Source organism: Chaetodon trifascialis, chromosome 18 (genome assembly GCF_039877785.1).
Source record: "Chaetodon trifascialis isolate fChaTrf1 chromosome 18, fChaTrf1.hap1, whole genome shotgun sequence".
In the NCBI taxonomy this organism is placed as follows: Eukaryota; Metazoa; Chordata; class Actinopteri; order Chaetodontiformes; family Chaetodontidae; genus Chaetodon; species Chaetodon trifascialis.
Genome location: NC_092073.1, coordinates 717,820 through 732,231, shown reverse-complemented (window position 1 = coordinate 732,231; position 14,412 = coordinate 717,820). Strand labels below are relative to the sequence as shown.

Below are 14,412 nucleotides of genomic sequence, written 5' to 3'. Positions count from 1 at the left end.
AATGAATACCTATGCCTAAATTCAGCTGGTAATATTTTAGTGGAATATGTAGAAAAAGATTGTGTGGAATCACTATGACAACCCCAGCCAGTTCATTTTAAAACACAAAATTTCCAAAATGATCCCACTTTAACTTGTCATATTTCTTGCATTTTCCTGTAGATCTTGGGCCTAAATTGGACACAGACTACACAGGTGAACGACAATAAATATCATGTCAGTAGTTAGTTTTCTCATAAGATTACTAGCAACAGTACTTTTTTTATGACAGTAGGATTCTTTGGCATTTACTATTTTTTTATACTCTGTAGAAATGTACATATACATAGTTGTTTTTTCTATTCTGTATCTTGTATACTTTTATATTTATATTTTGACCTCTTTATACCACTGTGCTTGCTTTTTGTAACTTGCTTGGTGTAACAACTAAATTTCCCCAGTGTGGGATCAATTAAGTCCTATCTTATCTTAAATTATCTATCTTATTCAGGGTTTGGACATTGAGACTGTGGGTGAGCACAGTGTGGAGAAGATCACCACCTGACAAATGAGAGTTGGGTCCCCGGGCGCTGGTCAACTGGCAGCCCACCGCTCCTGGTCTGCTGTGGAGGAAGGACTGACCATGGATGGGTCAAAAAGTGGGATTTCACAATTGCATGCCATGTACAGTTTCCCTCCTCAACTATGCATGTTGTGTGTAATGTGACAAATAAAGGAATTCTTAATCTTAAAGCCTTTTTATTCACCCCGTGAGTTTGCTTCATTCATTCTGGTCGGCGGTTACATCCCGCCGCAGGCCAACATGCAGGACGCACAGCGCATGCTCGCCGACCAGACACTGCGTGTGGACCAACCCAGACTCTTTAGTTATTGTCCTTGGTGACTTTAACAAAGGTAACCTCACTCACGAACACCCTAAATACAGACAGTTTATTAAATGCCTGACCAGAGAGGAGAATATTCTGGATCACTGTTACACCACAGTCAGGGATGCTTATCACGCCCATGCTACACTGGGCCACTCTGACCCCGTCATGGTCCACCTGATTCCTGCATACAGACAGAAACTAAAGCTCTGCAAACCTGTAGTGAGGACATCTAGGAAGTGGACCAGTGAGGCTCTGGAGGATCTCCAGGTGTGTTTGGACTCTACTGACTGGGATGTGTACAGGACTGCTACCAATCATCGATAACCTTTGTGTCTTGTGCTGTCTCTGTCTGATCTATTGGAGCCTCTCTTTGCATTTGTCTCCAAAACCTAAAAACATGGATTTGATCAGCTGGTCTCTCAACGCAATCGACCAAATTTTCTCAACAAAGAGACTGGGTCAAGGAGAGCCCGCCTGCCCTGATAGAGAAGTAGAGGATCATGTGCCTGTCGATCCTTTCCTTTGAGGATGTTGAAGATGTCTACATAATTGGAATTATGATAACAGGCATTCTGCTGTTTGGAGTTAGCAGCCCCCTGATCTATCGCAAAGTTCAGAAGATGTTGGCAGCACTTTTGGCAATCGAGAAGCTGCACGTCATGACTGAGGGAATGTGCAGGGCTGTCAACACTCAAGCAATATGTGAGCTCGGTTGCAAGCAGAATGCGATTCTTGATCAAAATCGCAGGCTGGATGCAATTCCTGAACTCCTTTGCAGGGTGGATGCCAACTTGGAGAAGTTGTCAGCTCAGCTCGGCTGAAATTGGCCACCGAAATTGGATAGATTTGAAGCACAGCCACTGGGAGACTCAGAGAGACTCAAAGGCAGAGGAAAATTACAGTGTTGGCCTGTCCCAAAACAATTGTTATCTTCATTGGTGGCCTTTCCAAGGTCGATATCTCTCCACTCTCCTGGATGTTATGCAGACAAGATGCTCTGGCCCTATCTCGCAGCCCCCACCACCCCCTACTCCTGTGAACTTTGTTTCTGGATCAGAACTCTCCGAGGTCGTCTCCACGGCTAAGGCTGTGTCTTCGTCATCAGTTATCAGACCGCAGAGACAATGGGTTGGGACTGAGTGGAAAAGAAGTACACAGGCTGACACATACACAAACACGAAGACACATATAACACGCACACCCCCTCCAACTCAGTGCCTTCGTGGCTCCCACCCCCCTCCCCTTTTATTCTGTATCCTTTTTCTATTGTCTTTTTGTTCTTTTTCTTTGGCTCTTTTATTCTTGCTGTCTGTCACAAGTTAATTTCCACGGAGTGGGATTAATAAAGTGTTATCTTATTTTGTCTGTTTCACATTATTAACATCTTTATCAAGGATGGTTGGGATGTTGGTCAACTCAGCCACCACATTCTAATTAGGAGGAATATCTGATGCAGCAGGAGTTCTGGGTATCTTAAGTATTTCCTCAGAGTCAGGTGGTGGCTTACCTCATAGACTATGAGGCAGGCTGTGAGTGAAATAATGACTTTTCTGACTCATCCTGAGTTGCAAAATCCTCTTACATCAATATTTCACTAAAATTACAACTAAAACCCAAATTCCAAAGGAATTTTGAGGAAAAGCAAGGCTCTCCTAGGCAGCCATCTTGTGGAGGTGTCCACATAATTTCCTTTTGTGCTGTTAAAATTATAAAGCCGCTTTCAAAAATTCTCTTTCACTGTCTCTGTCCCTCAACTCTGTCTGTTTCTGTCTCTTTCCCTCTCTATTCCTTAAATGTTGTTGTTTGATGTTTAGCTCTTCTTGGCAGTTGGACCTCTCTCTCCTTTAACTGCTACGACCTACAGTTTCTGAATGCTGGCGTCTTCTTTGAGTAGAAATGTATTCTTTATAATTATAATTACTTCACCATTTTCTGGCATCTACTATACATGGTTTGTTTTTTTTGTTTTTTTTTCAGGTATTTTGGGTAGGGCGGCATGGTGGGGCAGCAGGTAGTGTGGGTGCCTCATAGCAAGAAGTTTGCTGGTTCGATCCCCGGGTCGGGCAGGGTCTTTCTGTGTGAAGTTTGCATGTTCTTCCCGTACGTTTTTATCCTTTATAATTTTGTATACAAGTCTTTAGAGGTGCCTAACTCAATCTCGCCAAGGGAAGCCAAAGGGCTAGAGCCAGCCCTGATAATACATATTATATAACTATATACTTTTTTTAAGAACATTGTTTTGTCTTAGTTTTTTTTCTCATCCTTATTCTTCTTTATTGTATATATTTTATGTTTATGTGTATGTTTAACCTGCTGCTGCAACAAAAGAATTCAGGAAATTGAGATCAAAAGAGTCTAAGTCTAAATCTAATCTCTGCAATTGTGCTGACTTGGATTTCCATGAGCATGTGTACGACATACTGAAGCATGGTACCAATAGCCCAAACGTGTGGCCATTAGTATGACACCACCATACTATATATTAACTGTTATATCTCTATAATGTAAGATTTCATGGTAAGGCAATTCAGCAAAGTTATACAGATAGGGATGCTGAACACATCTGTAGCATTTGATACAATTTATCCCATTAGGTGGTGCTAAAAAATTAGAATAACCGCAGTTGAAGCAGCTTGCAGCTAGAAGCAGTTGCAGCTGGGCACAGCAGCAGCAGCTACCAGCTTTCAGCTTCTAGCTCTTACACACATTTTCTTAGTTACATTAACGCTCTACAGTGGAAGTCGGCACCTCTCCTGCCGGTAAACCGCTCTGGATTAGAACATAATCCAGTGCACTACACATATTGAAAGTAAGAGTATGTGAGAAATAAATCTTTAAACCTGCTTTTTCATTTTAACTACTGCAGCCAGTTGCCACTGGTATACAGATACTGAAAAAACAATGCTGTAAAAGCAACGGCCATAGTGTAATTCTAGGTTTTAATAAATTAGGTAGGTATTTCAGATTTAGACTCCTTCAAGACTCATGTGAGGGTGTGAGGCTGTGAGGCTGTGAGTGTGTGTGTGTGTGTGTGTGTGTGTGTGTGTGTGTGTGTGTGTGTGTGTGTGTGTGTGTGTGTGTGTCTCTAAGAGAGAGAGTGTGATTTAGCGTATATAGTATGCATGTGTGTGTATGCATGGTCAGTACCAAGTTCAGGGGGCAGGACAGTCAGTCTATTGCCTTGGATGTGAAGCTCTTTGAGGTGAGCCAACTCTCCTATCTCTTTAGGCAATGAGATCAGATCATTATCCCTCAGACTCAACTGGACAGGAGGAAAGAAAAGAAGAAAAACAGAACATATTGTTTAAACACACAAGATAAGACACAACAGCACAACAGCAGCAATGATAAATTGTTTTAAGCAAAAGCCTCTGAGCAAATTCAGCCAGCTGTTTTAATTCAGCTGTTCCTAAAATATGTTACAATGATAAAGCCTAAATCCACAATCTTCCCTGTTTGGCTGCATCTACATTATCATGTAACACACCAAACATGAGACTTATTTTCTTTTTCTCCAGTTGTGGTATGTACTCACTTCACTGACAATCCACTCTCAAAAATGCTCAGTCCACTGAAACAATTTAGTTTCTCAACCTTAGAGTCAAGACCCCAGAGAGATTTCCTTGATAATCTGAAGGACACCTTGACTATTGAAAACCTCATTGTGAATTTAAATTTCATAATTACAAAAGTCTATAGCCTTAACAGTATGCAGTTATAAGTTTTTCTCTTAAAGCTTCAAGATTTGTGCCTTTTGTGGCTCTTAGTTTTTGTCTCAACCAAGACACCAGCAGAGACATGAAACATTCAAAGAAAGAATAATCTGACCAGGTAACAGCTGGATGAGTGGGCAGCACATAAACTACATCAATATCAATTTTGACCTGAATTATGACATGTCTCTACAAACACAATCAGCTCTGTTAGAATAGATTGAAAGATATTTCACAAATTCTGTACAGACAGGTTTAAAAAATATAAGTAGCGTATATCTCTTGGTTTCCTTTGTTATACTGTTAACAATTTCCATTTCAAGTACTTTGACTTATTGAAACAAAAAGTTCCTGTGAAAACTGATCTGTGAAGTAACACTAATCATGTTGACATTTGTTTTTATATTTAATTTTCAATAATGAGGAAGTCAAAACACAAAACATGATAAGATAAGAAAGGACTTTATTGATCCCACACAAGGGAAATTTAGTAAGTTTAGCAAGTCACAGAAAGCAAGCACAGTGGCATAAATAGGTCAAAATAAAAATAGAAAAGTATACTAGATACAGAATAGGAAAAACAACTACATATATGTACATTTGTACAGATCATAAAAAAAATATAGTAAATTCCAATCCTACTACCATAAAAAAAGTATTGTTGCTTGTAGCCTTATGAGAAAACTAACTACTGACATGCACGACGTATTGTATTGCACTTGAATATGATGATGATGATACCACCTGCCACCTGGCTGTGTGGACCAGCGACTACTTCACCAACAGGCCACAGTACGTGAGGCTTCGCAACTGCGTGTCTGATCTAGTAGTTTGCAGCATGGGGGCTCCACAGGGGACAGTGCTCTCCCCTTTCCTCTTCACCCTCTAAGCATCGGACCTCAGACACAAGACCAACAGCTGCCACATCCAGAAGTTCTCCGATGATATAGCCATCGTTAGATGTGTATCACAGATTGGAATACAGGGAAGTTGTCACCAACTTCGTCAACTGGTGTGGACTGAACCGCCTGCACATAAACACCAGCAAGACCAAGGAGATGGTAATTGATTTCTGAAGGAATGTACCACCGACTACAACAGTGAACATCCAGGGCTCGGATATTGAGATTGTGGGGGATTACAAATACCTGGGTGTTCACCTCAACAACAAATTGGACTGGACAAATTCGGAATTCGGAATTTCCCCTCGTTTTGGAATTTCCCCTCGTGGGACGAATAAAGGAATATTAAATTGAATTGAAATGACACAGATGCCCTGTACAGTAGGGGCCAAAGTCAGCTGCACCTGCTCAGAAGATCGGGGTCCTTTGGAGTTTGTGGGACACTGTTAAAAACATTTTACAACTCTGTGGTGGCATCTGCAGTTTTCTATGCAGTTGTCTGCTGGGGCTGTGGGAGCTCTGAGAGGGACAGGAAAAGACCTTACAGGAGAGCTGGCTCTGTCCTGGACTGACGTCTGGACACCATCGAGGAAGTGGGTGAGAGGAGGATGTTAGCCAAGCTGACATGAATCAAGGAGAACCCATCCCACCCCCTGCATGAGTCAGTGGGGGACTTAAGCAGCTCCTTCAGTAACAGATTGCTTCATCCAGTCTGTAAAAAGAAACGCTACCGTAGGTCCTTCATTCCTACATTGTCAGACTGTTTAACTCCAGCATCATGTGATGTAGCACTGTGTTGATGCTGTCCTTTCTTAATTTCTACATCATAAACCTGTTTCTGATTTTGCACTACTATTCAAGGCTAATATATGCTCTATTGCTAATATCTGCACACATTAATCCATTTTACCTGGTGCAATCTCTAAATTTCTAAAGTTGGATACTTCACTCAGCTGTGCAATAACACTATTTATTATCCATATTGGCAACTGTATTCTAATAAACTGTATATATTGTGCATATACATAGACCCAGTATTTCCCAAGTGCAATAGTATTTTCTTCGAGTGCGATAGTATTCTCAGTACTTTTTTATGGCAGTAGGATTCTTTGGCAGTTACTATTTTTAATAATCTGTACAAATGTATATAGACATAGTTGTTTTTTCTATCCTGTATCATGTGAACTTTTGTCTTTTTATTTTTGTGACCTCTCATGGCACTGGGCCTGCTTTTTGTAACCTGCTTGCTGTAATGACTAAATTTCTACGGTGTGGGATCAGTAAAGTCCTATCTATCTATCTATCTATCTATCTATCTATCTATCTATCTATCTATCTATCTATCTATCTATCTATCTATCTATCTATCTATCTATCTATCTATCTATAAAAAAGCATAAATAAAAAGCATAAAAGCAGGGGAAAATAAAACCGACATCAGAATGCTGTATGCTTATTTCAGCTTAGCATTCAACACAGCCCCCCTGAGCCTGAATACTATACCATGCAAATGGATACTGGACTTCCTCACAAACTGACATTGATAAATGAACATTGAACCTTGAGAGGGGTTTGAACTATGGGGTTTGAACTGTAGTACCAAAAACAGACTACTGAGCCTACAAGGATGAAGCCAGAGACTGATCTAGTCACTGATAAACTGCTGTTGGTACTGTAAATGTACGAACTGGATTACCAACTGACTTTGATCGGTGTGTTGGTTGCATTGATATTGACTTACTATTTGCAGCTTGGTCAGCTTTCCAATGTCAGCGGGCAGAACCTCAAAGTCATTGTCACTCAAATAGAGGGCACGGAGAGTGGCTGGAAAACATAAAACACAATTTATACAAACTCAACAGAAACTTCTTGTTTTGTCTTTCCACTGTTCCAATAATCACCACCAACTGGGGAGCAGGGGCAAACAGCATGTTGAGGCAGAAAATTTTTACATGAAATTTGTGAATGAGTTTCACTGGATCTCATAACTGAAGAGATTTAAATGTATTGGACTTCAACAGATTTTCTGTTTTTTTCGTGTGTGTGTGTGTGTGTGTGTGTGTGTGTGTGTGTGTGTGTGTGTGTGTGTGTGTGTGTGTGTGTGTGTGTGTGTGCGTGTGTGCTTGTACATGTTAGCGTATACTTACTGAGGTAGAAGAAGTTTCCAGGCAGAGAGTTCTGGTTCAGGTTGTTGTATGTGAGGTCCAACACTTCAAGAGCTGGCAACGAACCAAATCCTCTGGGCAAGCCACTCAGACGGTTCATACTGTGCTCATAAACATACACACAAAAATATATTACACACACAAATCCATCACTTTACAAATGCACATCATGCGAAGCTTTTGAATTCAAATTCAGGGAATGTTTGAGGACAAAGTAACATTTTCTTGAAAGTTTAATTTATATCAGCACACTGTTATGGCTGGGTTTTGGTTTCTGCTATGACTCTGTTTTTGTGTCTGTCCAGGGCAGATACGTGGCAGGGGCGGGGCTGATCTCACCTGAGACTAAAGCATCGGCCAGACGCACCTGCGATTAATTCTCACTGATCAGAGCTCCCTCTCTTAAGCACGCCCTTCTCACTCTCAGGCGCCAGAAGATTGTGGTTCTTCCCCAAGTGTGTGTCGAAGGGTTGATGGTCTCTGGTCCCTACCACGTATCTCCCGACGTTGAGTCAAGCCGAGTATTGTTTCTCTCGAGTGTTTGCCTGAGTGCCTTTTTTCCCTTATGGTGATTCTTTGTTTCTATTAGTGCTGTCGAGTAATTCCTCCAGTACGTGTTTATTTTTGTGTGCCTGAGTGCCTTTTCCCTAACAGAGTTTTTTGTTTCAGCTGTCGAGTTTTTTCCTCCAGCTTCGTTCCTGCCTTTGCCTGTCTGAGAGCCTTTTTTCCCAATAACGGAGTTTTGTGTTCCAGCTGTCGAGTTTCCCTCCAGCAGAGACTGCCTTCCTCAGTTGAGCATCGTTTTTCAGCCGCTGAGAGTTTTTTGTTGTGACTTTTGTTTAATAAACTGTTAAATCTTTACCACTCCGCATTTGGGTCCTGTCTTCCTTGAACTGTCATCACACACACACTACTCATTTACTTAAAGCTTGATAGGGCTGGGTGGTGATACAATATCCCAGGGTATTTGAAAATAGCAAGGATGTTTGTTGCATTACCATCATGAGAAAATTCTGCTGTGCAATGTGTGCGTTTATATAGTAAGCATAGAGTATTTGTTTCGTGCCACTGTCTGTGTGGTTGAAGATGCTAAGAAAATGATGACAACTGTAAACGATGTAATTTGTTAAAAAAAATAAATAAATAACCTGTCAAAAAATAACCTCTCAAAAAAGACTTCATTTAGAAGTGATCATAATTGTGCATCATGTGACAGCTTCTCCTCAGACAGGAGAATTAGAAAAAAACAGATGATGATTACAAGCAAGTCGGTCTCCAAAAAATGCAACTGCTTCAGAGATGAAGATCCCCTTCTGTGTTGGAAATCACATCCCAGCCACTTTCCACTGATGTCAAAGGTGGCCTGGAAGTACAATTGCACCATCAGAACTGCACTGCTAAGCTTGAGTCTGCAAAGTCTGTTGTGTACTCAAGCCTGGAAAAGTAGATACGATTGTTATTTTCTGGTGAAAAACTTAGAATAGGCTTAAAGAATAGCCAAACGTCACGGTGTGTAGGACATACTTTTATGGCCATTTCTGTTATCATTGTTATATTGTTAATATTTAATAAGCCTACTGGATGTTATAGGCTGTGGTTTGAATTTAATGTATTTACAATGGATTATAGCCATAGACAAATTTGTTGTTAATTTAATTACATTGGATCACAGATGAAGAATTAATGTCATGTCCTTGCACTATTCTTTATTTACACAAGGCCATCGGCTGTATTTGCAATTAGGTTTTGGATTTGTTGTTAAGAGATGGTATTAATATTAGAAAACTGGAACATGTCGATGTGTGAAGTTATTATTTGTGTAGCACCTTTCATACAAGAAATGCAGCTAAAAATGCTTTACAACAAAAATTCTATGCAGTGAGCGCTTCACATGAAAATAACATAAAATCAACATAAAAATATGTTAAAAGCTCTCTCAAACTCCTCCAGTGTGATTTCTAATCAGCTTGTACAATTGTATACCGTGGGAATATTTCGAGAAGGTTTAAGAATCATTGTTTTGTTATAGGGGCTGCACGGTGGCACAACAGGTAGTGCGCGTGCCTCACAGCAAGAAGGTCGCCGGTTCAATTCCCGGGTCGTGCCTTTCTGTGTGAAGTCTGCATGTTCTTCCCGTGCATGCGTGGGTTCTCCCCGGGTACTCCAGCTTCCTCCCACAGACCAAAAAACATGCTCATTAGGTTGATTGGTGACTCTAAATTGCCCCTAGGTGTGAGTGTGAGTGTGAATGGTTGTGTGCTTGTGCCCTGCGATCGGCTGGCGACCGGTCCAGGGTGTACCCCGCCTCCTGCCCGTTGACAGCCGGGATAGGCTCTGGCCCCCCACAACCCCAAAAGGGATAAGCGGCTGGATGGATGGATGGATGGATGGATGGATGGATGGATGGATGGATGGATGGATGGATGGATGGATGTTTTGTTGAAATTTTCTTTACAAACAGCAATTAATAAATCAAATGCTCTGACCAAAAAAGGCTGTTGCAGGCCTGTAATAAACCAGGCCATTAAGGTGCCTGTCTATATACATAGCCGCATACCTGCATGCTCTCTGCCCTTGCACTCATTGCACATGATGAGAGTCATTCACAAGGCCATGTAGATTAGTGGCAGAGAAAATAGAGCCTAAATTCCTCAGTACAAACAGTACAGCTGAGAGTACCAACAATAGCCACGCTCCTTGTTTACACTGATTATAATAATGGTTTTCAGTTATATACTTTCAAAATGTAGCTTACTCTTGCTGGAGAAACCAGACAAAGCAATGATAAAATCCAACTGGATTATTTATTTATTGCATGCCTTTTACTCTAAATGTGTAGAATATGCTAGAATTTGTGAATTTCCCTTGGGGATGAATAAAGTATCTATCTATCTATCTATCTATCTATCTATCTATCTATCTATCTATCTATCTATCTATCTATCTATCTATCTATCTATCTATCTATCTATCTTAGATTAGATTGAACTTCACTGATCCCTTTGGGAGGACCCCTCAGGGAAATTCCAGTAGTTCCAGCAGACTGTTGATGTCGCACTGTGTTGATGCTGTCCTTCTTTCTTAATTTCTACATCATAAACCTGTTTCTGATTTTGCACTACTGTTCAAGGCTAATATATGCTCTATTGCTAATATCTACACACATTAATCCATTTTACCTGGTGCAATCTCTAAATTTCTAAAGTTGGATACTTCACTCAGCTGTGCAATAACACTATTTACTATCCATATTGGCAATTGTATTCTAATAAACTGTATATATTGTGCATATACATAGACCCAGTATTTCCCAAGTGCAATAGTATTTTCTTCGACTGCGATAGAATTCTCAGTACTTTTTTATGGCAGTAGGATTCTTTGGCAGTTACTATTTTTAATAATCTGTACAAATGTATATAGACATAGTTGTTTTTTCTATCCTGTATCATGTGAACCTTTGTCTTTTTATTTTTATAACCTGCTTGCTGTAATGACTAAATTAAAAATTAAAAACATAAATCTATCTTAGATTAGATTGAACTTCACTGATCCCTTTGGGAGGACCCCTCAAGGAAATTCCAGTAGGTCCAACAGCTCAAAGCGATACGGATAAAAAGCTAATAAAATACAATAAAATACAAGAGAAATAGAGTTAAGGTTAGGGTAACAATTTAGGTTTAGGTTTAGAGATCCCATAATATAATGCTTTTTCAACAAGTTAACATAGGTCTATGAATTTCAGAAAGCATGTTGTTGTTTTTTTTATTCTCTTTTTTTATTGCCTTTTCAACGAGTAACAGCAGCAACAATTACATTAAAAAAAGTAAGAGAAGAAAAAATAAAAAAAACAGGAAAAAAATAAATAAATAATAAAAAAGTGAAAAAAAAGGTACTCGCAAACATCAAAACTGGATTCCTAAATGGGATTTCTCCCCCTGTTTGTGAGATAAAGGCCTGTATTGGGAGAGGTTGAACAAGTTCTTTTTCAATTGAGACCCATCCTGGAGCTTGATTTTCTACCATATAACTTTCAGACAACTGAAAAGGCATAGTGGTACCAATCTACTCTTGGCAGGCTAAGACCCCCAACCTCTCTCGCAGCCCATAATTTTGTTCTGTTGAAAAAAGGTCTTTTGCCTGCCCATAAAAAAGTATGTACAGCCTTATTATACCTTTTCAATAACAAAGGGGGGAAGCTCAATAGCAACAAATATGTCCATCCATCCATCCATCCATTTTCTCCCGCTTATCCGGGGCCGGGTCGCGGGGGGAGCAGTCTGACCAGGGACGCCCAGACTTCCCTCTCCCCAGACACTTCCCCCAGCTCTTCCAGGGAGATCCCGAGGCGTTCCCAGGCCAGCTGAGTGACATAGTCACCCCAGCGTGTCCTGGGTCTTCCTCCGGGGTCTCCTCCCGGTGGGACATGCCTGGAACACCTCCCTAGGGAGGCATCCAGGGGACATCCAAGAAAGATGCCCGAGCCACCTCAGCTGACTCCTCTCGATGTGGAGGAGCAGCGACTGCTCCCGGGTGACAGAGCTCCTCACCCTATCTCTAAGGGAGCACCCCGCCACCCTGCGGAGGAAACTCATTTCAGCCGCTTGTATCCGGGACCTTGTTTTTTCGGTCATGACCCAAAGTTCATGACCATAGGTGAGGGTAGGAACGTAGATTGACCGGTAAATCGAGAGCTTCGCCTTTCGGCTCAGCTCCTTCTTCACCACGACAGACCGGTACAGCGACCGCATTACTGCAGCCGCTGCAACGATCCGCCTGTCAATCTCACGCTCCATCCTTCCCTCACTCGTAAACAGGATCCCAAGATACTTAAACTCCTCCACTTGAGGCAGGAACTCTCCCCCAACCTGAAGGGAGCAAGCCACCTTTTTCCAGTCAAGAACCATGGCCTCAGACTTGGAGGTGCTGACTCTCATCCCAGCTGTTTCACACTCGGCTGTGAACCACCCCAGTGCATGCTGAGGTTCCTGGCTCAAGGGAGCCAACAAGACAACATCATCTGCAAAAAGCAGAGACGAAATCTGGCGGCTCCCGAACCGAACCCCCTCCGGCCCCTGGCTGCGCCTAGAAATCCTGTCCATAAAAATGATGAACAGAACCGGTGACAAAGGGCAGCCCTGCTGGAGTCCAACATGCACCGGGAACAGGTCCGACATACTGCCGGCAATGTGGACCAAGCTCCTGCTCCAGTTGTACAGGGACTGTACAGTCCTGAATAGAGGGCCTCCAACCTCATACTCCCGGAGCACCTCCCACAGAATGAGGCGAGGGACACGGTCGAATGCCTTCTCCAAGTCCACAAAACACATGTGGACTGTTTGGGCAAACTCCCATGAACCCTCAAGCACCCTGAAGAGGGTATAGAACTGGTCCAGTGTTCCACGGCCAGGACGAAAACCGCATTGTTCCTCCTGAATCCAAGGTTCGACTATCGACCGGATTCTCCTCTCCAGTACCCTGGAATAGACTTTCCCAGGGAGGCTGAGGAGTGTGATCCCCTGATAGTTGGAACACACCCTCCGGTCCCCCTTTTTCAAAAGAGGGACCACCACCCCAGTCTGCCAGTCCAGAGGCACTGTCCCCGTCTGCCACGCAATGTTGCAGAGGCGTGTCAACCAAGCCAAACCTACAACATCCAGAGACTTGAGATACTCAGGGCGGATCTCATCCACACCCGGTGCTTTGCCACCGAGGAGCTTGCGAACTACCTCATTGACTTCAGCCCCGGTGATGGATGAATCGACCTCCAAGTCCCCAGTCTCTGCTTCCTCTATGGAAGACATGACAGTGGGATTGAGGAGATCCTCGAAGTATTCCTTCCACCGGCCGACAATATCCCCAGTCGAGGTCAACAGCTCCCCATCTCCACTGTAAACAGTGTTGACAGAAAGCTGCTTCCCCTTCCTGAGGCACCGAATGGTTTGCCAGAATTTCCTTGAGGCCGACTGGTAGTCCTCCTCCATGGCCTCCCCGAACTCCTCCTAGACCCGAGTTTTTGCTTCTACAACTGCCTGAGCTGCCGCACGCTTGGCCTGCCGGTACCCGTCAGCTGCCTCAGGAGTCCTATGAGCCAGCCAGGCCTGATAGGACTCCTTCTTCAGCTTGACAGCATCCCTCACTTCCGGTGTCCACCTCCAGGTTCGGGGGTTGCCGCCACGACAGGCACCGCCGACTTTACGGCCACAGCTATGGACGGCTGCATCAACAATGGAAGAGGAGAACATGGTCCATTCGGACTCAATGTCTCCAACCTCCCTCAGAATCTAATCAAAGCTCTCCCGGAGGTGGGAGTTGAAAACTTCCCTGACAGCGGGTTCCGCCAGACGTTCCCTTCCCAACAGGCCCTTACAGTATGTTTGGGTCTGCCAAGTCTGTCCCGCTTCCTCCCCTGCCAGCAAATCCAACTCACCACCAGGTGGTGATCAGTTGACAGCTTAGCCCCTCTCTTTACCTGAGTGTCCAAGACATACCGCCGAAGGTCAGATGATACAACTACAAACTCGATCATTGACCTCCGGCCTAGGGTGTCCTGGCGCCACGTGCACTGATGGACACCCTTATGCTTGAACATGGTGTTCGTTATGGACAAACTGTGACTAGCACAGAAATCCAATAACAGAACACCACTTGGGTTCAGATCGGGGAGGCCGTTCCTCCCAATCACACCCCTCCAGGTATCACTGTCGCTACCCACGTGAGCATTGAAGTCCCCCAGCAGAACAACGGAGTCCCCAGTTGGAGCACT

At 43.0% G+C, this 14,412-nt stretch overlaps 1 protein-coding gene across 2 annotated transcripts in view; it reads right to left on the bottom strand.

Annotated features, from left to right (window-relative positions):
• rsu1 (Ras suppressor protein 1) overlaps positions 1-14,412 on the bottom strand; it is a 99,308-nt gene that overhangs the window by 45,887 nt on the left and 39,009 nt on the right. For both annotated transcript variants that reach the window (XM_070986344.1, XM_070986345.1), the window contains exons 5-7: positions 7,632-7,750; positions 7,226-7,308; positions 4,017-4,131 (exon numbers count right to left, since the gene is read on the bottom strand). In XM_070986344.1, coding sequence (XP_070842445.1) covers positions 4,017-4,131; positions 7,226-7,308; positions 7,632-7,750 — 317 coding nt within the window. The remainder of the gene's footprint in view (positions 1-4,016; positions 4,132-7,225; positions 7,309-7,631; positions 7,751-14,412) is intronic.